Raw genomic sequence first — 23942 nt, forward strand, 5'->3', positions numbered from 1 at the left:
TAATAAAATGGATGGGGAAAGGATGCCAGGAGGAACTGAAAAAGCCAGGTAAAAAAAGAAAGATCTGCTGCTTCATAAATCTAGGTTCTTGCAAGGGTGGGAAAAATATGTTTTCTCAAAAGCCCTGAATCTTTCAGGTAAAAATGTGGGTTATCATTTCCGGAAAAATATTACAATATGAGTCCAACAAAATGTTTATATTAGCCTACAGAAAGCTCAAAAAACTATTTTGCACAGAAATTAATGCAAATAATTGTGCTCGCATTCACGTGAAGTTCCGAATTCACCTCGTATCAAAACCTTGACCAGGTTCTAGGTTCGGGTTAAGCCCCGATTGTTCAACGTATGGCTCGGCCCCTGGTGAGGGATGCCTTGGCTTTGGCCATAACACTGCCGGGCTGAAAATGGGTCCCACTCCAGCCCAGGCGGCCCTGACAGTATTTATAGATTATATATATAATTGCGCAGCTCCCCGTCAATGATCTAGCACCCCCTTAGCACCTGCATAAAAAATTATCTGGCGCCGCCCCTGCATTAAACGATGATGAACAATTATTTGATACACGCCACGTTACGTAGCCTAGGGTATTTATTTAAAACAATGTCAAAAAAGTAAATTTACATGTGTTTAAAGGGTGTCTGTTTTTTAAATCAACAAAGTAACTAAAAGTCCAAAAAAGGTCCTCGACCTAGCCTATCGTTCACGTCAATCATGGCGTGTCGTTTCATTTTGATGATGCGGTGGATGAGGGAGCTGTCATAGTAGAAGGCACGTGGCTGTGTGCATTGCTGTTGCCGTGGTGGATTGTATGATCCATGTTTTACCTCTCGGGCTGCTTAAGAATAGGGTGCACGCGCCATTAGCTTGACTACTTAAATCTGACTTGAATTTGTAGGACTGCGGGAGCTGAAATTGGCCTTTATGGAACTGCTTTAGCCCCGTGTGACTTGTTAAGCTAATTCAAGTCTGGGTTGGGACTTTAAGTCCAATTTATTTGAGCGGCCTTTATGGAACAGGTCCCAGGAAAAACGTAGTCTAAAGTCAATGGCGCGTTATTCAGATGCTATTTTAAGGGCGCAAGCTTGGTCCGTGCCAATGCTGGCGAGGCCAGGGTCTTCTTTCTGCGAAGCTACGTTATATTGTTTTGAATTATGGAATGATACATTTCTTCAATGATTATAAAAAGATTTTCATGAGAAATCTCTATGTATGAGAACTTGATTGTGGCAATTTCCTTCCACGCCTGTTTAACCGAAACTAATTTGGGTGGGTTACTTCTCCCATCTCCATCAGGATCAGAATTCGGTTTATTCGCCATGTAGCCTATTTTACACAAACAAGGAATTTACTGTGGCAGGAAGGTGCAAACAATAAACATATACAGGTCTTAAATTAAGTAAAAAAGTACAATAGTTAAACAAATTCTAAGAACTAAACAATTAAAAAATATAACAATTAAAAAAATAAAATATATGAAAATAAGAATTTGAATGAGCAGCATGAGCGGGCAATTTAGTGCAATGAGAGAACTGCGCTGCCTTTCCCATACAATGTCACTTCTCTATCTGTTACGGCCCTGACTAGAATGTCGGTCTCCTCGGCTGTGAACCGCTCCTGGCGTGCGCCTGGCAAATCCGCCGTTATGATAGCAATCCGCCATCGAACAAGCGCTGCTCTTTAAGGAAATGTGAGATGCCGCTCTGATTGGTTTCTTGCTTGTTACGCCGAAACCACACCCATTATTAATGTAGCTGCTTCGGACCAACCCATTTTAGATTTGCGCAAAGTCATTTATCCCGCCAGCATAATAGCAACCGCCCCCACAAAGGTACTTGCGCTTTGCGTTTTGATACTTGCGTTTCAGATTGTTAAAATAGGGCCTTAACTGACATAACACAAAAATATTAAACATTACACCATGTCTATCAAAACACTAACACACGTTCCCTTTCACAGGAACAGTTATTCAATCATAGCACATTATCATAAAAAACACTAATATCAGATGGAATTACAGAAACTGCATTCTTTTATATATGTGTCAGGTCTCACAGTATATGGATTATAAATTGTGTTTGCAGTTACTGAAGAAAAAAAGAAGACAAAAACACAATTGCTGCAGTAAAGGCTTCATTTCCAGGACATTACTGCAAGAAATATGCAATATAGCTGCCATTTACAGTATTACTCAATCTCTGGCCCTTCTCTGAGCGCCACCACACATTCTAACTCCCCTCCCTTGCCCTTGTCCCACTCCTCTCCCTTGTCCTGGTACTTCTCCTGGTACTCTCTTGTGCAGGCATTACGGTATTCTTACTTTCTTCGTGTTGCTCTATATTGTTCTTTTTCCACACAAGATCAGCCCAAAAAGGTCCTCTTTACTGTATATACCATATGATCATGCGATTGAAAGAAACCTCAACACCTGAGTGTTTCCTAGTTGGGAATCAGCTGTGATTTACAGTTTTTGCATAACTTCAACCAGCTGTTTCTCAGTAGCAATGGAATAAAATACAGGGGATATATTTGTGTTTCAATAAATGGTGGGCATAGACATATTTTTTAAATTTAGATTAATCTCACTGTAATCTTGGAATTAATCTAGATTAATCTAGATTAAAATGGCTCATTTGAATTCCGCCAAAGGCATTCAGAATGTGTGCTACCCAAATAATGACTAAAAGTAAGTCTTTGAGAACGGGTTTCTCAAGCCAGGAGATTAGTTAGCTTGGCTGATAGAGCTGTGCTGACGGGCTTGCCTCGGTTGCACTCAAACATATTAGTTGACAACAATTCTTCCCCCTAACCCGCATTAGCTAAGGGACGCTTTGCGTTTAGGTGGTATTTGAGATTGGTAGAACTCGTACAGTAAATTAATTCCGCATCGCGGGTGCAATCAACCTTAGTCTTGTCGAGGTTTCCATTGGGAAGCTTCTTAAAAATACATTTTCCCTGAAGCAAACCCAGAGGCATCATAGCTGCATCCATGTTAGCACGTCACGTTTGATGTGGTAATTTCATACACAAGGCATACACACAGGTTTGAAGACTTGTTCTCGCCCCCTACAGTGCATTTTGGCTAGGTATACATCCGCGCTAAAATATCAAGGTGAAAGTCATCATAGCTTGCATAGCATAGACCTAGCTCCCAACCCAACTTTGACAATAAATTAACGGCAATATTCGTTTTATCGCCCGATAAGAGTTTCACGTTAACGCAGCACGTTAATGCCGATAACGGCCCACCGCTATTAAAAATACATTTTCCCTGAAGTAAAACCGGCGGCTTCATAGCTGCATCCATGTTAGCACGTTACGTTTGATGAGGTAATTTCATACACAAGGCATACACACAGGTTCAAAGATTGTTCTCGCCCCCTACAGTGCAATTCGACTAGGTATACGTCCACGATAAAATATCAAGATGAAAGTCATCATAGCTTGCGTAGTATAGACCCAGCTCCCAACCCAACTTTGAGAATAGATTAACGGCAATTTTTTTTTATTGCCCGTTAAGAGTCTCACCATAACGCCGATAACGGCCCACCACTAGTTTCAATTCACAATATGAACAGCTGTTCACTTTGACTTTAGCCAATAAGTTAGGTTTTGAACGTGATGTTATCTGTTCTGACATACAGTGTGAAAGCAATGGTTAATTGGGCAGTAAAAATCGATCGCTTTGGTCTTGGTTGAGCTTGTTTAAAAGAAGTTTAAGCATTTTAAATTTGTGTTTACTGTATGCATTTTGTGTCAATGCAACAACAAATGTGTTAATTGTAGGGCTGTCAAAGTTAGCGTTAACGCAATCTCACATTAACAGGACAAAAAATAAATAGTGCTGTTAACGCAAGTTTCTTTTTCACCCTGGGAATCACCCATCGTCACATGACTTTGACTGCCGACGGTAGCTGAATCATGGAGGGCTTTTAGATGGGAAGTTCCATTTTAAAAAGTTGTGAGACGGCTCGGTTGATGGGAAGTTTGGATAATTTTACTGATTCGGTTCTTTGAATCTCCTTCAGTAAAATGAAAGAATCTTTTTTTGAGTCATTCGTTCATTTCAACGGGGGGGGGGGGGGTGGGGGGCATTAAAATAATGTATCATTACAGTATGATTTGCTCATTTATTATCACACTACCATTTAATTATCACGGCAAACCATTTCACTGCACTAAACTGTAAGTGTAAATGTAAAGTGAAATTAACAAAACCAGTCAGTATGATGACTTGAGCGAATATCATTCACGTCTTACTAAAACAGCGGCCACGAGAAAGAGTCGTAGAAAGACCGAGTCGGGAAATGAACAAATCATTTGTTTCTTCTAGCTACCAGTACAGAGCCTATGCAGGTCACGTGAAAAATGATCCAAAGACATCGAAAGACAGAGTCAGTAAATGAACAAATCGTTTGTTTCCTTTGGCTACTAGTACAGAGCATATGCAGGTCACCTTAAAAAATGATTTAAAGACTCGTAGAAAGACCGAGTCGGGAAATGAACGAATCATTTCTGTTTAATTGGACGAGCTGATGCGCGGGACTGTTGCATAGAAAATAAACGAATCACTCTTTGAGAGGACTTCCAAGTCCTTGTAAGGATTTGTTCAAAATGAACGAATTGTTCACGAACGACACATCACTAGGCAAAACTAAGGCTGTGTGTACTGATTGTCAGGCTGAGTTTAGTCATCACCGAAGTACTTCTAGCCTAAACTATCACATCATGCAAGCAAAGCACACAGCTAGTGTTAATTATATAGCCAACACAGATGGATGTTGTGCTAACTGTGTCAAGAAGCTGTATTTAGGAAACTTGTTAAAAGTATTGACACATTTGTCATAGCGATTATAACATTACATGCATGATTGTGAGTGTGTATTGGTGTGTATGTGGTGTGTGTGTGTCTGTCTGTGTGTGTGTGGGTGTGTGTGTGCAGACCTGGGAGTGTTTGGAGACCCAGTGTCGCAACACATTTAAAACTCTGTTGGTGGCAGCCCTGCGGATGATGAACTCCTTATCACATGTCCTCTCAGAGTTAGTGAACACTGCAGGACACAGGCAGACATAGTGTAAGTGTGTGTGTGACTGTGTGTGTGTGTGTTTGTCAATGTGTGTGCATCTGTGTGTACCTGTAGGAGAACTATGTCCAGCTGCAGCCGTGGCAATAGCGAAGGCTGAGGCAGGAGAGACGGAAGAGCGAGAGTTCTCTCCTGATTGGACTACAGGTCATCATTATCATCATCATATTTTTCATCCTCCTCACCATTACCATAATCATCATCACCATGATCAACCTTATCACCATCATTATCACCACCATTATTATCATCATCATCATCCCTATCATCACTATTATTATCATCATCACCATCCTCAAACAGTAAACTGTGTGTGCGAGTACGTGTGTGTGTTTATACTATGTGTGTGCATGAGTGTGTGTGTGTGTGTGTTTGTGTATGTATGGAGCTAACAGGGCCTGACCATATAGCAACTACCCTACATATTAGCCTTCCTTGAATGCCATCCAAACCTGGCAGGCGCAAGGGAAACAGGCTCTGGACAATCCCACCCACTACACAACACTCTACCCCATCCCCGGCAGCACACCTACCTCCTGGCCGGTAGCGGAGGTGTCGTGGGGTGGAGGGAGAGTGGCAGGGAGAGGTCTCTCCTGGATCACTGCTCTGGGGAGACTCTGGGAGGATCTTCTCCAGAGAGACAGACTCCAGCACAGCTTCAACAACACACTCAGGATGAAAAAAACTACATAGAACTGCGTTTGATATATTAACTACATACTGCATATGGTTATATATTTGTCAGTGTTTCCCATACGTTGATTTATGGGAAATGTACAGTGTGTATGCAGTCGCAAACTTACGACTTTAATCTAGAATATTCATATATTCATATATTTTTTTCTTGCAAATTCAGACTTTTTTAATCTTGGAGAATCTCAGAGTATTTTCTCGCAAATATTTTTATTTGACCTCCAATGCCCCTAATATGCTGTAGTACATCGAATCATCATTGCTAATATGCAATTATTATTGCATATAATATGCAATAAAATCTATTTGGTTTTATAAAAGCAATATCTAACTTCAGAGTGATAATGATATCACAGGTAAGGGGCTGTCGGCTTCGCTTTGCATCAGGTAACCCATACAGTATACCATGGCCTAAATTGAGCTTTTCCTTATGAGATACACAGTACAAACTAACAACTACATACAGAAGACTACAATTTAAAGTATATTTATAACTGCATACATACTGTAAATTTTACTCTGAAACTTCCATTCTGCCCTGCCTTGTCTACACAGAGTGTGCATCTGTGTTGTCCTTAACAGCTTCCCAGAATACAAATACTGTCTAAAGTAGAGGAATACAAATTCATGTAGACCCAGAGTACACTGAAAACCTTTGATGAACCTCTTTATTTGCGCTCTCTCTTGCTATTTCTATCTCTCTCTGTCTCTCCCTTCCTCCCCATTTCCTTACCTCTGTCTCTCTCTCCTGTCCTACCTCTCACCTCTGCGAATGCTGCGTCTCAGTTTCCCACAGAAGGCCTCCATCCTGGGTAGCTCCTCCCCCTCTGAGAGAATAGTGGGGCTCTGGTCAGGGTAGGAGGGGGGGAGGGGGTCTTGGTCCTGGAGGAGACCACAGCCCAGTGGGAGGGAGGTGGAGAAGGTGGGGGTAGAGGTGGGAGGAGAGGTGGAGGTGGAAGAGGAGGTGGTTGTGGGAGGCGAGGTGGGGGTGGATATGAGAGGGGAAGCTAGTGTCTGTTGGGTTTCTGCGAAAGGTAGTGTCTGTGGTGTGGGCATGGAGGTAGGAGGAGTATGGGGCTCATCCGCAGAGATAGGGGGGTTGGGGGTCTCAGGGGCGGGAGTTTTGGGGGTGGGGGAGGGTGTGGTAGGGGTCTGGTGTGTGGAAGTGGGCAGGGCTTGAGGGGTGCATGTATAGAGGGGAGGGGTTTGAGGTGTGTGTGTTGCGATTGGGCTACTGACAGGAGACTGGGACGAGGAGAGGGTGGGAGGTACAGTGACTATACCCTCGTTTGGGTAGCTAAGATCCAGCCCAGCCAGCCGGGAGCTGAGGGGGGAGTTGAGTGGAGAGTTAAGAGAAAGTTTGCGCATGCGTATGGGGGAGCAGGAGTGGGAGGGGAGGGAGAGGGGAGGAGGAGAGGAGAATTTACGGCAGAGGCGAGGGGATTTGTCGCTGACATGCTCAGCGCTGTTTCTGTTGTTCTGACTTGTGGCAAAGTACAACTCCAGAGACCTGGAGGGGTGGACGGGGATACAGAAAGGAGGAGGAAGAAAGTGGTTGAGGGAGGTAGAACAGGTGCGGGCGGACAACAGAAAGAAGGGAGGGCAAGGGAAAAGGAGAAGTAAGGGAGACAGAGAGAGGAGAGAAGGGAGTAGATAGAGAGGGGGGAGACAGAAAGGAGGGGAGAGCAGGGGGTATATAGAGAAGAGGGGGGAGACAGAGATGAAGGGGGCAGAGAGAGGGGGGATACAAGGGGCAGTTAGACAGGAGGAAGAGACAGAGAAGAGGGGGAAACAGAAATAAGGGAGGCAGAGAGAGGAGGGGGAGACAGAGAGGAGAGGCAATGGAGAGAGGGGGCAAAAAGAGGAGACCGAAATAAGGGAGTCGAGAAGAGGAGAGTGAGAGAGATGTGGGGATATATAGTGAGAGGAGGAGGAGACAAGAGAAGGGCAGACATATAAAGGATTAATTAAGATGCTCAGTAATCTTAGTCAGGACAGAGAAGACAAGGACAATTGGAGAAGTGAAGGAAAGTAGGAGAAAAAAAGAGAAGAGGATGGCTGAATCACCTTGAAACATCTCTACAGTGAGCAGGCACCGAAGGAGAAAAGGTGAGGAAGGAAAAAAGAGTTGGATGAGAGGGCAGTGAGAAGTGAGAGAGAGGAGGAAGAAAAGAATGGACGAGTAGACAGAAGTGGAAGAGGGGAAGGACATAGAGAAAGAGAGGGAGGGATAGAGAGAGAAAGGGAGAGAGAAACAATGAATGGAGACAGAGAGCGTTACTTAGACTGGTCCAGAGAGATCTTCCTGATCTTCAGGGTGTAGTCTGGACAAACGGAGGTGATGGACAGACGGTCGAATGAGTGGTACTGAACCCTGTGGATGGAGGGATGGGTGGATGGAGGAATGGAGAAGTAGAGGGATGGACGAATGGGACATACAAACGCATGCTGAAAAGGTCCATATGTCTGGAAGATTAACACACTTTGGACTCAACTACAAAAGCAGGGACTGAAGAGGGGGTAGAAAGTGAAGGGAAAGAGGGAAAGGGAGAGTTGCAGAAAGAGGTGGAGAGAGAGGAAGGGAGGGAGAGATGAAAATAAAAAACAGGATATTCCTAAATGTCTGCCAAGAGGAACTGTGTAGAATCATCTGTTCTAATAACTGGTGTGTTTGTGTGCGTGCGTGTGTGAGTACAGTGACTATAAAAGGTATTAACCCCCCACGGACTTTTTCATGTTTTGTTGTTTGACAACATTGAATCACAATGGATTAAGCTTTTTGACACTGATCAACAGAACAAGTTGATCACTTGTCAATGTGTTCCAAGTGACTTTGATGTTAAAAATTAACTGTCATTGTGTCTGTTTCTTGACAAAAATGACACAATGAAGACAAAAGAAGGTTCCAAGGGAATCTGCAACAAAGTTATTAAAATGCACCGATCAGGAAAAGGATACAAGAAAATGTCAAAGGCACTCAATATCCCTATGAGTAGGCTACAGATGAGTCAATTATAAACAGATGGAAAGAGTATGGCACAACTGAAAATCTGCCCAGAGCAGACATTAGTCAGGGAGCCCATCAAGAGGCCTATGACAACTGTCAAGGAGTTACGGGTAGGGGCGTCTTAATAGCACTTGAGGCCCCTGGGCTATGGAATTATTTGTTTTTTTCATTTTTTGAGGCCCCCGTCCCTCTAATCGCAAATGTCAAAAGTTTCGTCTTGGTAGCAATTGAGTTGCTTGTATTTTTATTTAGTTCCGTTGCACGGTTTAGGCTGAAAAAGTGCCTTGTGTCAACAAAGGGAACTTCTTGTGCTAGCCTACGTCACAACGTCAGCACACGTTAGCAACGACGTATGTATACAACGTGCATTGTTGCACAGCAAGTAGCCTATCGTATCGTGCCATGGTGTACTAACATCATTAAAGCTATATATTTAAGCAATTGATCGTTCCCGAAACTCCTCCCTAGAACGGCCCTCGTCCAATTGTACCTTAGCAACCGCTACTAAGAGAAGAAGGTCTGTCAAGCTTTGACATCACGTGTGCCTACGGACGTGTCGATCTGACACAAGGTATCCTGACAGATTAGATGGGGGCTTGGTTTTCTTTCAATTATCAAAGCCCAAGGCACAAGAGGAAAGGTGCCAGCGGTGGATTAAACAGTGTGGGAGACCCCACTCCCAACTTAGTTGATATCAACAAACACAAATATGTCTGCTCCAAGGTAGATAAGTTAGCTAAGCTGCTAGCGAACGACATCTACGATATGTTAGGTGAGAGAACATCCCCAAACAGTTACGGTTCATGTCAACTAGTATTATTACCACTATTAGTGCATAACTAGTCCCTCCTACACATTTGTTAATGTTGAAAGCAAAATGTTAATGTTTGTAAAATTGCAAGCTGAGCTAGCCAGCAAACGCCAGCAAGTTGCCAGGAGCTTAAAATACTATCAATGTTGAACAAAACGTCCCAACAGGGCATTATAAACGTATTTTATTTTGTGAGTGGGGGACTTACTGCTGAGTATCCCAACCCTGTTTGCTGTGAAGTGCCTGGCCAGACAATGCGACTTGAGACCTGTATGCTTTGGCTTTGATTTTTGTTGTTTCCCCCTGCTAATTTTTATATTTTGAATATATCCTTCCACTGCATATTGCAGTCCCTTCTGCCTGGATCTGGAGGATATCGCGGATGTATTACCCAAAAAATCATCACTCACACTGACAGCTATAGCGCTTATCCCCGTACTCGCTATGTATTTTGGGTTGACAGTTCCGGGAATTGTGTAGGACGTAGCAACAGTAACTAAGGGGGCGGGCCCTGGGGAACGGTCAATTCAAGACTTGCATGTACAGTATAATGTCACATTAAATAATGTATTTAAACTCAAGCTTGTGTGGTGCGTCGCGGTCTTCAATGCCACAGCCTAATATGTATTTATGTAAAAAAAAAAAAAAAAAAGTTTTTAATTTCCGGCGCATTCAAACAATCCCCTCAGTGTAATTTGGCTAGCAACAGCAGCTAGGCGAGCTTGCTCATAACACAATTCAGCTTCTCCACGCAGGGCTGTTGACTGAGACTAAAAAGTTGCGTTTGGGCCGGGGGCATATTTTCAGTTAGCAGATGGTAGCTACTGTTTGAATCGCGATTCCATCTGAAACTAGACAGGGTACAATTTTTGGGTAAATTATAGGGTGTGCTCGCTTGCGTCGGATGCAGGTGGGTCCTTCCCCTTAAGTTGTTCCCTTCTAATGATATTTTCAAGCGTTTACTGTACTCATAAGAGAAGGTTTTCACCGACATCACGTTCTGGGCAGTAACCCGGATGCGCGGCCATTGTGGAGGCACTCGGTGTAAAAAACTGAACGGAGTACAATGGAGTATTATGCGCTTTGGATACTTTAAGTGAATGTAGCCATGTCCTAACAACCGAAAAGCTCATCAAAACGAATCCAAGATGCAAAAACATATAGGAAAGGACTTGAACCACAAGAAAATGCACGATATTTCGAGAAATTACGATTTATTGGCGGTGCAGATCCCTACGAGTTAGCGTTAGCTCCCTCTTGGATCCGTGACGACCCAGTGATTCTTCCTTCAGTTGCATATCCTGATATAGTCAACTATATCGCCGAGCCCTTAAATCCTACGAAGGTTTGGATGCCTATAACCAGATGGAGTGTGGATGGGTGAGGGAGACGCAGTACCAAGTTATCAACGACCGTTGTGTTGTGAAGGCCAAAGTAAGTAATGCAATAAAGTCTTTAACCAACCCAACCTTAAGTGTATGATATCATTGCGATACTCAAGGTGAGGCCAAGTGATTCTCAATCGTGGTAGATCTTGGTTGAGCATTGCCAACCACAAGCGCCTCCTTTACTTTGATAATCTTTGACATTCCTCTCCCTGGTTTTTAATAAGTTTTGGAAGTCGATAATATTGCAAATGTTTTTCTAAATCTGTCCTATCCACCTTTTTCCTGGTTAGCGAATTTACCCATGATTCATAGTGGGTTTCAACCGGAAGCCGGTTTTCGTTTTCCGGTTCGAAGCTTGTGTACGTTTGTTAGATCGTAGATTGCTATCTTGTTTGCTGTAAAAGACGGTGTTTCTCCATGGATGAAGCACAAATGGACAAAAAACAGAGGTGGATACACACCATGGATGGTTTAACAAGTCGTGACCACAGTACCGTACAGTCCCTCATCCATCCCGTCTGACGGAGTGGCTAGATGACATGAAGCAATGACCCAATGTTAGCTAGGCTACATCGACGTTGTTAATTACCTTTAATTTTCTGAAGGTGTTGATGGCGAAGAGTTGCGTAATTACACAAGCACAGTAGCATATACTTACTATACTTGCATAGTAACAAAATAGGTAGCCTACAGTATTGTTGAAGAAAGACAGCAGCTTTATATTTTTGAAGGCAGCAGTAGAGCCCAGTCAGTGTCAATAAAGCTAAACATACAGCATGTGTAACGCTGAGGTAAAGTGGAGTCAATGACATTTACTAATTTAGCAGACGCTTTCATCCAAAGCGACTTCCAAGAGAGAGCTTTGCAAAGTGCATTGGTCACTGATAATAACAACAAGATAGTCCCAACAACATTGCGGGTAGCCAAAACATGAAGCACATATTGTGAACAACCAAAATAAGTGCCAAAGGGAAGAACCATAAGAGCATGTAGTTAAGCAAGTTAAAATACATTAGCTACAATACATTGAGACAGTCAGCAGCCGGGTTAGGGAAGTCATGTAGCCATGCAGCAGCTATTCTGTGGAAATTAAAAATATAATACTACATATGCACAGCACTTGACAAAATGTTTTTACTAGGCAAGTATCGTGTTGTGGTGTCGGAGGACTGATCGAAAAGTGCATCATACATTTAAGTCATTTAGCTAAGACTTGCATGTACAGTACATAATGTCACATTAAATAATGTATCAAACTCAAGCTTATATGGTGCGTTGCAGGGGCGATTCTAGGATCAGACCTTTAGGGGTGCTCAGCCCCCAACGAGAATGTGACATGAATACAGTGCCTTGCAAAAGTGCTAAACGTAAACCCCCTTGCTAATATAAATCCCTAATTTTACTGGATAACAATTAATACATTTATGTATTATTATGCAAAATATTGAATGAAAAAACTAAGTATGTCCCTTTCTTCATGAACTACCAGCATCAAATGATAATAAACAATATATTTAAGAAAATAAAAAAAAAATATTAGGAGTGCTTGAGCACTCCTAAAAAGGATCTAAAATTGCCACTGAATTGTACCCTCTCCAATTACATTAATAAATGCATTGCAGGTCAATATAACGTGTGCCCCTTAATATTCTGCTTGCGCTCCTAACATTTTCAGTCAGGGTGCTCCTAGTAAAAAAAGTTAGTCTGGAGCCCTGCTTTGAAGACGTTATCGCTCTGGATAAGAGCGTCTGCCAAATGACTGAATGCTAAATGACTGAATGTTATCGTTTCACCAAAGCAATACCAGCCTAAAGTAACCTATACCACCTCACCGCGAAGCATGCGTTGGTCGGCGAGGGGAGTTCCTGTAGAATGTGCCAAACAACCCTCACTGAACAGCGTAGGGCCCTCACTAAGTCTGCCTGTGACAAGGTGACTAGCACAGTTGCCAAATGTATTGCAAAAAGCTGTAGACTGATATTGTTGAGGACGAGGGGTTCACCAAAGTTTTACGAGTGGCAACGGGTGACTCGAACATCAAGGTACCGCAAAATTAAAGATGCACACTAATGACAAATTTGGAAAATCGGTAATATGTAATTAATCATGATTAATCCAGAGAAACCTGTGATTAATTTGATTAAAATTTGTAATCATTTCACAGCCCTAGTTTTTACAGTTGTAATTTAATATGTTCATGCTTATTGTATTTATTTATCCACCTACAATATTGATAGTGATGCCATTATTGCATTATTGCGTAGACCAGATGAAGCTCCGGATCAGGATACAGTTCGGTTGGCTTTTTTTTTTGTGAAATGGAAAGAGCAAACATACACTTTCTTTGGAGGGTGTTTTAGTTTCAAAGCTGCAAGCCACGCTGTTTTGCTTTACTTATTCCCTGGCATGGAGTGCAAGCGGGCGATGAACACTGACAATTTCTTCGAAGTTGTTGATGTTCGAAGCAAGACGTTTCCGACGAAAATCTTAAATTTTCGTGAATTGTTATGGCAACCGAAAAGGACACAAGTGTAACCTGAACTCATGTTAACAACATTTAATTAAACACAACTTATTCTAATCAATGTAATGTTGCCTTCTCTGTCGATATCATGGTACGCTAGTAGAGGTTAGACGCTGAACAGGAAACACAAAACTGGAAAGCGGAAGTAGTTCAGTACCCATTGGTTGCTGGAGAAACAGGTGGATTGGTACAATTTGAAACACGGCAATAATGAACCATTTTCCTTGACGACGTTCGGTATATATTTCAGTGCCTGTGCTTCGTTGTGATGCGGAGTGCCTCCAATATGGCGACTTCCGGTCTGATGACGCACCGTGAAAACCCTCTATTCATTAAGAACTCCCTTTGAAACAAGCAAACCCCCTTTTGAAACAAGCTACTGTAACAACCCGGCAGTATTTCAGGATTGAATCGCGATTCAAACAGCACCGTCTGCTAACTGAAAATATGCCCCCAAAAACGTAAAAAAGTTTGACATTAATTTAGGGTGAAGTTTGCCAAACGTCACTGAGGGAATTGTTCATAGACTTAACCGACATGTCTATGGGATTGTTTGAAAGCGCCAGCAATGAGAATGTTTCTTTTGACATAAAGTTTAGGCTGTGGCATTGAAGACAGCGACAAACCACTCAAGCTTGAGTTAAAATACATTATTTAATGTGACATTACTTACTGTACATGCAAGTCTTAATTAACCCTAACCTTAACTAACCCTAACCCTAAATGTACATGTGATGCTAGTACTCCATGGCATGATACTGGCTGTGCAACAGCACATCTACGCATGTTGTATCCATGCGTCGTTGCTAACGTGTTCTGACGTGTTAACGTAGCTAGCACTGAGTACCCTTCGTTGACTAAAGGCACTTTTTGCCACAACGTTGTAACCTCCTAAACCGCGCAACGGAACGTAAATCCCAATAGAAGCAACGCAATTGTGACAAACATTTGTTTGACAAACATTACATTTTGACGTTGTCTATGTAGTCCAAATATTGACTGATCCTTAAGGGGGCAAAAGTAAACAATAATAATAAATATATATGTGAGAGAACAATGGTTGTGCTCGCCGAAGGCGTGAGCACACCCAAATACTGCCAGTGACAACATTGTTAGAATATCTTGTCTCAAAGGGGGTTCAGCTTGTTTCATATTGAATGGACCCATCTGCAACCAACGCAAGCAAGCACACCAAAATAGTACCCTCTCTGGTTTTTGTTACATTTTGTTTAGATAAGGGGGAGGGGGGGCCTCCCTCCACATCCACCACCAGATGCGCTGTAGAGCAGAGTAATGACACCGCGAATACGGACGTTTATCATCATTATTGTTTTGTATTATTATTAAGAGGACCCTGATTGGTCGAGGCCCCGGGCTTAAGCCCAGGTAAGCCTGTGCATTAAGGCGCCACTGGTTATGAGCTTCCAAGGTTGAGAAGAGAGGGTCTATGCATTCCACAACAGTTCCCCGGGTGCCTCACCAGTTACAGTTAGATGGGAGAGTGGCAAAAAGAAAGCCACTTTTGAGAAGAAAAAAAAACATCTTGGCTAGTGTTTGCCAGGAGGCATGAAACAAAGGGAAGAGGGTTCTATGGTTTTATGAGACCAAAATTGAGCTTTTTGGTTGAATAGATTTTTTACGGACTGTGTGTTTATCCACATGTGTGTCTGAATGGGTGTTTATGTATGTGTTTGTGTGTGTGCAGCACTGAAGGTTCAAATATACTCCTATGTAGATGCTTACAATTGCGGAAACAACAGACGTGCAGTAGTTCAGTTTACACTACTTTCTGCGGTTACTTAGAATATGTGTCTCTAGGAAAGTACATTTTTTGCGAGATACCCGGTACCACAACAAAGTGCACACCCTCTGAGGACAAATTTGACGTGGACCTTAGCAGAGGGTGCGGAAAGTACAACACAAATAATGAAACACACATATATAATTAAACAGAGACTCTTTATAAAGTTGTAAACCAGAATAATGAGGTATTAGACCCGCAAACGTAACAACGTCCCACAAATGTACTAAACCACAAACGTAATACAAATCTGCAGCTTTAAATCCCATAAACATAATACGTTTCCCACAAACGTATACCTACCATAAAAGTAATACGTAATTTCCTTCAAGCGGTTATTACGTTTGCCTTTTTACATTTGCAGTAAGGTGAAAACCTTCAGTTTTCTAAATTGTAATAACTTCCCACAAATACTATCAAATAATAATAATAGGTTTGACAACAACCTGTAGTGTCATAGGCCTCAGGGCTCGACATTAAGGCTTGTCCGCTTGCCCGGGACAAGTGGATTTTTTTGTAGGGCAAGTGGAAGAGAAATTGACTTGCCCCACTGGACAAGTTAAAACTCAAACAAAATAAAATGCCATGTTACTTCACAATTATATTTTACAGATTTTATTTGAACAAATTCTGCATTAGCAAAACACAAAAAAAAGTGGCTTCGTCCCAAGATCTCTACTGACCTTGCAGCTAATTTAATGCTCAACACTTGAACGGGGCTTATTACTTGAAAGAGGAATTATTTACTGTTACTTTATTACTTTGAAATACTGTGACTTGCTCAAGTAGGCAAATGGCTAGTAGAACATAACATTTCATAATAATTTCAGTAAATCAAGCAGCGCTGCAAGACCCACTGAAATGTTCTACAGCTAGCAAACTAACGTTAGCTAGCATCGCTAACAACATTGGCTAACTCTACTTCGGTAGGCGATCCTCAATATTTGCAACCTAGCTAAGCTTACACTGTATCTTTACATTTAAATTTAGTCATTTAGCAGACGCTCTTATCCAGAGCGACTTACAGTAAGTACAGGGACATTCCCCCCGAGGCAAGTAGAGTGAAGTGCCTTGCCCAAGAACACAACGTCATTTGGCACAGTCGGAAATCGAACCTGCAACGTTCAGATTACTAGCCCGATTCCCTAACCGCTCAGCCACCAGACTCCCTAAAATAAGATAAATAGCCCCGAGACAAGCTTCCATGGGTGTTCGCGCGTCTATGTTGCTTCACTCCGTGTGCCTGTGCCTCGTCCATTACTGTTTACAACGTTAGCAGGACTACTTGGTTGGCTTTGCCTGAGAAATACAAGTTTTGACGTGAGAGTGTGTGAATTGGTTGACATGCGTGTGTCTCACGGCCAATGCATGAGAGTTGGCAGCCCTGTATTAAAAGGTGTATAGCCTACTTTACAGTTGAATATTAGCTGATATTTAAATACGTACATTTAACCGATACAAATGTTGCTAATTCTTGCCTGGTACACAGCTCTAGCTAGCTAGAAACGTCAACACACAAAAAATTTTTTTTTTAAATGATAAATCTTTACCCGGACAAGTGACTTTTGTGCATGGACAAGTGAAACGTAAATGTACTTGTCCGAAAGACAAGTGCCTCAAAAAGTTAATGTCGAGCCCTGGGCCTATCATTGGACAGTGACAAGACTAGAAGGCTAACTTTATGCTAACTTTATGCCAGCAAGCCATACTGCCAATAAAAGGAAAAGTTTTAAACAGTGAATATGACCTGACATATTGCGTGCAGCATACAGTATCACTGTCAGTCATAGCCTCAAGTACATTGTTTACGAGTTGAATCACAATTGATAGGACACACAACAATTTATTAGATACACAGTTGAAATGTATTGCTTTAGCTAGCAACATTTTGTGAATTGTGAATAGGGCAATATGAACTTTATATTCCTTGCTGCTTATGCAAACAATTGTTGCTAATACGTTAGGTTATCCACACTGCTGAGAAGGTGAACGGCTGAAATCTGCCTTCCCTCGAGGATCTGCACACCTCGAGGTCCCTGAGGCGAGCGAGGAAGATTGTGGCCGACCCCTCCCACCCTGGACACTCCCTGTTTCAGCTACTCCCCTCTGGCAGAAGGCTGCGGTCCATCAAGACCAAAACCTCACGCCACAAGAACAGTTTCTTCCCATCCACTATTGGCCACTTTAATAAGGCCAAGGACTCACACTGACTTTAAATCACAAGCTGCACGATGACACCCTGCACATTGCAATTTGCACTATTGTATCATTCCATTGCACTGTTTTTTTAGGTTAGATTGTAAATTATAGCTACTTATATTTTATATTTTATTCCCCTTGGTATTAGCTAGACCCCCCTTAGTATTAGCTAGACTTTGCTCCTTTTGTATAGTTAGTCCACATATAAGTTTCAATATTCCTATATGTTTAATGTATGCACCTCCCTGCCAAAGTAAATTCCTTGTTTGTGCAAACATTCACGACGAATAAAATCTGATTTGGAACAAAATCATTCTGATTATCTTAATCACACTGAGGCTGTAAAACAGGCGCATTAGTTTTGCACTGTAATGAACATATCAATACATGTAGGTATACTAACACAAATAACTACAAACCAGTATTGCCCATGATAACACAGAGCCGGCCCACGGCATAAGCGAACTAAGCGGCTGCTTAGGGCCCCAGTGGCCTCTAGAGCACATTAAATTACATCTTAATTAAAAAACAATGTATATTATGTTAATGATAATTATACAAATTCGGAGGGGCCACCACATCAATTCTGCTTAAGGCCCCATAAAGGCTTGGACCGTCCCTGATATAACATAACCTATAATATATAATAAACAATTTTCTGTTTACGCAAACGTTAGGTAGAGGGGAATTCAGATTATTTCCTGCATTATACTACATCAAATTCACCAGATTGTATTTAAAGTATCTTAAACATTGGGAAATGTTTCATTTTAATGATACAAAATAAAAAAACACATTAATAAATCATGCATGAAAACGGGTCAGGGTTGAAAAAGGTGAGAAGGATATTACACAGGGGGTCCGGGTGCATGCTACCCCTTAAGAACAATTTAAATATTCCATATTTTAAAGCATCAATCTGATGCATTTTGAGATACTTTTTTTTGCCATCCTGGGGAGAGCTGGAGAAATGTAACTTAAGCCATGAGTCAAAAATTATTATTATATGGCCAAGAGCTCACACTGACTGAATGTCTTAACTATTTACATTTTGCACTACATTCAACTATTTACATTTTGCACTACATTCAATTCCTGTAATATTTATATTTTAGATTGTATTTTAGATTGTAAATTGGCAACTTATATTTTGTTTTATTGTATATTTTATTTTAATTGTATTCCACTTAGTATTGCTAGTTTATGTATCCTTAAGTATAGTTAGACCACATTTAAATTTAAGATTCCTATATGTTTATTGTATGCACCTCCCTGCCAAAGCAAATTCCTTGTCTGTGCAAACCTTCATGGCGACTAAATCCCTTTCTGATTCTGAAGTATTATGCAAGCCATTTCATGCCAGCCTGTCACTGGGTCTGATATTTATTACATTATATGAGGCACAATGTGGTAAGGGCACCACAAATGGCTTAATGCATAACCCCCACAAGAGATGGTGGACATGCTGTAACTTAACATGTCTACTCTTCCATCATGATTGGCAGCCAATACAAGAAAATAAAAAAAATTATAAGGCAAGCGGCCCTCCGGCCCAGAAGTGCTTTGGCCCATCCGGAATTCTCCCGGTGCTCCCGATGGCCAGTCTGCTACTGTAAAACGGTGGACCACTTTACCTTATGCCTTGTCAGTCCCCTCACCTCAAAATTTACCTCTTCAAAGACGTAGCGTTATCTAATAATTTTCCACCGTAGCTTTAGCTAGCTGGCTAACGTTGCGTTCTCTCCTGCTCTGTTCAATGACTCAATTCATCAAGCTGTAGCTAACATTTGCCAAGTCTATGTCAACAGAGCTCCTGGGTAACTTGACTTAGATATACCAGAAAATATAACAATTATTGAAACCATCATTCACCAAATTCAGTCAGGTAAATCGCCGAGGCCAGGAGTGCTTTAAGCTTCTGATGGTGGTCTGCACTGGTAATGCAAGGCCCTTCACGTTAATATTTCCATGCACTCGCGCTCCCTTCTGACACGCGCACCTGTTTTTTTTTCACGCAGGCCACCTATTTTTTTTTTTGCCTTTCGGCAAATTTTGCCGAAAGGTTTTACTTTTGATGGAACACATTTTGTTTTAAATGATTCAAACTTCAATAGTGTTTAAAGGGGTACTCCACCCGAAACACAATGTAGCTCATTTGAACTCTCTTGGAACCAATAAAGTCATCCAGAATTGTTTTCTAAATGTTGAAGATTCAATTGTGTATTCATTGTCAGCAAAAAGTTAGCATATAGAAGTTAAAAGAACAACAACAATCCTTTCATTTATCTCAAAATGAGTGAACACATACACACAGATATGCAGGGAGAGGCTGAACACATTCTTGCATGTCAGGGTGTCCACCGGAGCAAATCTGTCATTTTCGGCCATTGTCCTTCCTCATTTGGCAGTCAGGAGCAGTGGGCAGTCACAACAGTCTCTGAAGGCCTATTTCAAGTGCTCATTCATGGCCTGGCCAGGGACATGACCTGGGAGAGCCATTTATTTTGTTCAAAAAATGTGCTCCCTGACTCCAAACAGGAATGATTATTTGACATAAGGATGGGTGGAGTGGAGTCCCCATAATAAATGCTATCCAGCTGTTACTGACAATCAATACTTTGCAGTCCCTAGCCTACTTATGCATAGTTTAACTGTAAGGAGGTGTATTTGTACTGAAACGTTTGTATAGAGTAACAATTATTGGTTGTAAATCTTTCATGAGACATCATTTTTTTTCTTCTAAATTGTTTTTACTCTTGGCTTTGTAATAAAACCCAGAATTAATATGATGGAGAAACACTATTAGTCAAAGCAGGCCAGTACCTAGTGGACAATATGTGGGAAGACTGGTATGGCTAGTAAAGACATTTGGAGTGAGGAACTTGTAAAAGCTGCAGATTAGTATTTTATTAATGATTTATTACATTTGTGGAAGGTTTAAAACATTTTTAAAGCTGAAGATTGTCACCTTCCTGCAAATCTAACAAAATACAGCAAACAAAATAATTATAACATTTGCAAATGTATTACACTTGTTGGATTATTACAGTAAAAGCTGCAGATTTGTATTACGTTTGTGGTTTACTACGTTTGTAGAATGCTGTTACTTTGCGGGTCTAACAAGGTGTGTGTGCGTGTGTTACCTGATGGGAATGGAGGTAAAAGGTTTCTTGTAGATGTCAGCCAGCTTGTCCATGATGACAGAGGCGGAGGTGAAGACTCTGTAGGTGTGTAGGAATGTGTTGAGGAAGTCTATGGACAGGAAGCGCAGGTCTGTCAACCTCTCCAACAGGCGCTCCACGCTGGCATACCGGATCTGGGGGACCTTGCACGAGTTGAGCGTCTTGCTGAAGCAAATGTCAACATCATCTTTATGAAGACGCATATCGGATCTGATGGACACATAAACACACACACAACCACAACCAAGCACTTGTGAAACATCTACAGTATCTTTCAAGCTTAATCATCTGAAGTGACTATAATTGTAATTAAGACAATGATGAATGCATGTGGGTATGTGTATTGTGGTAACCACTGAGGGGGAATCGAGGCGAGCCACCTCAAGACCAGTGTTGGGGGAAGTTACTCAAAAAAGTAATATATTAGTTATTACTTATTACTGTTCAGTAAAGGTAGTGTGATTAAGTTAAATTATTACTTTCTGTATATTACTTTTACTCAATGTGTGAATTACGGGGGAGTTTGACACCCCTAATTAAGACTTGGACTCCCCCAAAAGAGATAAACACAACAGGTCGGGTTGGGTCGATACATTTATATATCGTGCTTACTTGTAATCGTAAATATTACTTTACACCCTGGAGAAGAAGTTGACCCCCCCGATTGCCATTGTATAATTCGCACTCTGCTTTTACTATTACTTTCAGTAGCGAGTTGTGGAAACGGGTCGCCATCGCTCTTATGGTTTCAAGTGGATTTTTCGCTAGTTTCCAGCTTCGTTCCTCTGTGGACACTTTCGAGAAGTTTCAAGTGCTGTTTTTGGCAGTAAATAATATTTTGTTGGGGCACAGTTTGCATTTTACTTGTTTCTTCCAATATCTTCAATGAAAGTAAAATAGTGTGAATATTTCCACGCCGAAAACGTAACACGTTCTGCGGCCATGATTGTTGATGTGTTTGCCTGCAGCGTGAATCAAAGGCAAACTGTCAGGCTACTGTGCCCAGGGAGTGTCGTTTAGGCAACACTCTGTATTTATAAGGCTATTTAAGTCATTTGTTGAATTAATGCAGTAACTCGGACAAGTAACTCAAGTTACTTAAATAAGTAAATGTAATAATATTACTCAATGTCAAAAAGTAACACGTTACATGATTTTGTTACTCACTTAAATAATAATATTATGTAACGCGTTACCCCCAACACTGCTCAAGACACACATGAAGCAGCGGCAGGGGGAAGCACACCGGTGGGTTTTATTTCTAGAAAAAAATTGGTCTCAAAGAAAATCAGTAGACACTAAAATTCTTCCCCTTGAAAGGAAGGAAGTCACTCTGTCTCCTTTCTACACCGGTGTGACGTCAGCCTAGGTGTGTAGGCACAGCACAAATAGTAATCACCTCTTTTTGTCTCAGTCGCCATGCTGAACACTTCTGCTCTCTGTTTGTAGCTGGCCATTCTTACAGCCTTGTCCTAATTGTCTGATTCGCTGCAGGTGTGTTCATTCCTGGCTGAGGGGCGCGAGCAAAAGAGACATACTTCCCGTCCACGACACACCCGTGCTTCAGCGCGGGGTGCTGACCATGGTGCTGACTGGCCTGCTGCAGCTGATTCAGCCTTAGGTTTGCTGTGAGACCAGGGACCGGGGAAAGTGCCAGTGATCTGTACCATTTATTTTTGTAGGTTGAAGTGATACTGCGTGGGCTGCACCTCTCTGGCTTTTGTACCTGGTAGTTTCTCCTCAGCGTCAGGGTGCTCAAACTGTTTTGGGCAGAGTACTGGGAACAGTTTGGCAATTTTTTTGTCTGAAAAAAATGTGCAGTCTGAAAATCAACTTTCAAACTGCCCCACAAAAACATAGAGAATGTAAAAATAACTGTCCGCTTTGAAGCGACGTCTGCTGTCCTCGATCTGGTCATCCTCTGTGTCCTCGTCAAAATTCCTTCGGCTCTAGCAAACCCTCTGCTCCGCAAACTCGGTGGCTACGTTGCTTTTCTGGCCATATTTCTTGCTATGTTCTCAATTCTGTCAAAGGCTTCCTCTGTGTCACCTTGTGTCAGAAAGGCTTTTCAGCGCAAGAACGGTTCTTTCCAGTTGCATGTTTTCCTGCTCCAGTATTTTAAACCTCGGAAGGCTTGAAGTTAAAAAACAGTACAAGGTCTTGAGTGTACCGAAAAAAACTTAAGCGATACACAAACAACACGCAGCATCCATCAGAATTAGATTGAGGTTGTGTGCACAGCAGTGGACATAAAATGCCTTGTCTGAGCAATTTTCCTTGACTCTGACTTGCAACCCCATTAACTGCCCAGACATCATTCATTCTTCTGACCGGGTTATTCATGTGCTGCTCGAGGATGGAGTCGTAGTGAGCCAGCAACTTCAGGAGCTCTAAGAAATTCCCCTTGTTAGAGTCAGGGGCTCCCAGCCCAGCATACTCTCTGTGGCCACGAAAAGCCAGGCCCTGTCTGGCTAAAAAGAGCGTGGTGTCCACCAACGTTTGTAGGATCCTTCTGTTCTTCTCCACCTGCTCTCTCTCGGCTTTCAGAAGTTCCACAATGACAGTGCTGTCCTGACTCAAACAAAACTTTGTCATTAGATATGCCTTCTCTGCCTCCCAGTGAGCGCCAGACCTTTCATGCATCTCAACCCACTATGTCCCTTTTTTAAATGAAGAAAACTCAATACATGGGTCAGCCCAGGCTTTCCCAGCACTGTCATTGGATTTTTTTTAACCAAAAAGCCAGCAACAGAAAGTCGGTTTGCCCTGGGTGAGTACACCAACCACTGACACTCCACTGTCAAGTTACCTCCCATCTGACGCATATACCATACCAGACTGAAGTATCGCTTATCCTGGTCATATGGGAACTCTTTGTAGCCGTCCCTCAAACCAGGCTGGCAAGGACCATGTTCAATCAGCGCACAGATCAATTCAGTGGAGAAAGGCCGTTGAGGAAAAAGGTACGGGTCAGTGGGTTATTCCTCTTCAGTCGGGACATTGGCTAGGCGGTGCCCCTCTGAAGGACCCATGCTGGCGTTGCTGCTGCTGGAACCGTAGGCATCCGTGACCAACAAGGTATCCTCCTCTTCAAATTGCCGGGGACAATCGTCCCCTCTGGTGAGCTTTTCTGGGTTTGATCGCTGTTATCCTTATCATTAGCCGGTTTCAGGCTAGTAGGGCTAGCACTAGCAGTAACATCGTTAACCATCGATGACTGAGGAACGTTAACGGTAGGCCTAGTAGGGCTATTAG

At 42.1% G+C, this 23942-nt stretch overlaps 1 protein-coding gene across 6 annotated transcripts in view; it reads right to left on the bottom strand.

Annotated features, from left to right (window-relative positions):
- rasgrf2b (Ras protein-specific guanine nucleotide-releasing factor 2b) overlaps window positions 1-23942 on the bottom strand; it is a 106754-nt gene that overhangs the window by 31924 nt on the left and 50888 nt on the right. Inside the window, exons 15-21 of one of the 6 annotated variants that reach the window (XM_084694732.1) lie at window positions 20649-20897; window positions 8057-8149; window positions 7015-7285; window positions 6540-6789; window positions 5616-5738; window positions 5134-5223; window positions 4943-5049 (exon numbers count right to left, since the gene is read on the bottom strand). In XM_084694732.1, the coding sequence (XP_084550858.1) occupies window positions 4943-5049; window positions 5134-5223; window positions 5616-5738; window positions 6540-6789; window positions 7015-7285; window positions 8057-8149; window positions 20649-20897 (1183 nt within the window). Of the gene's footprint in view, window positions 1-4942; window positions 5050-5133; window positions 5224-5615; window positions 5739-6539; window positions 7286-8056; window positions 8150-20648; window positions 20898-23942 lie in introns of all 6 variants that reach the window. The other 5 variants (XM_084694731.1, XM_084694729.1, XM_084694730.1 and 2 more) reach the window with 5 other exon arrangements.

This window comes from Hypomesus nipponensis, chromosome 28, assembly GCF_054491055.1.
Source record: "Hypomesus nipponensis isolate SF chromosome 28, ASM5449105v1, whole genome shotgun sequence".
NCBI lineage: Eukaryota > Metazoa > Chordata > Actinopteri > Osmeriformes > Osmeridae > Hypomesus > Hypomesus nipponensis.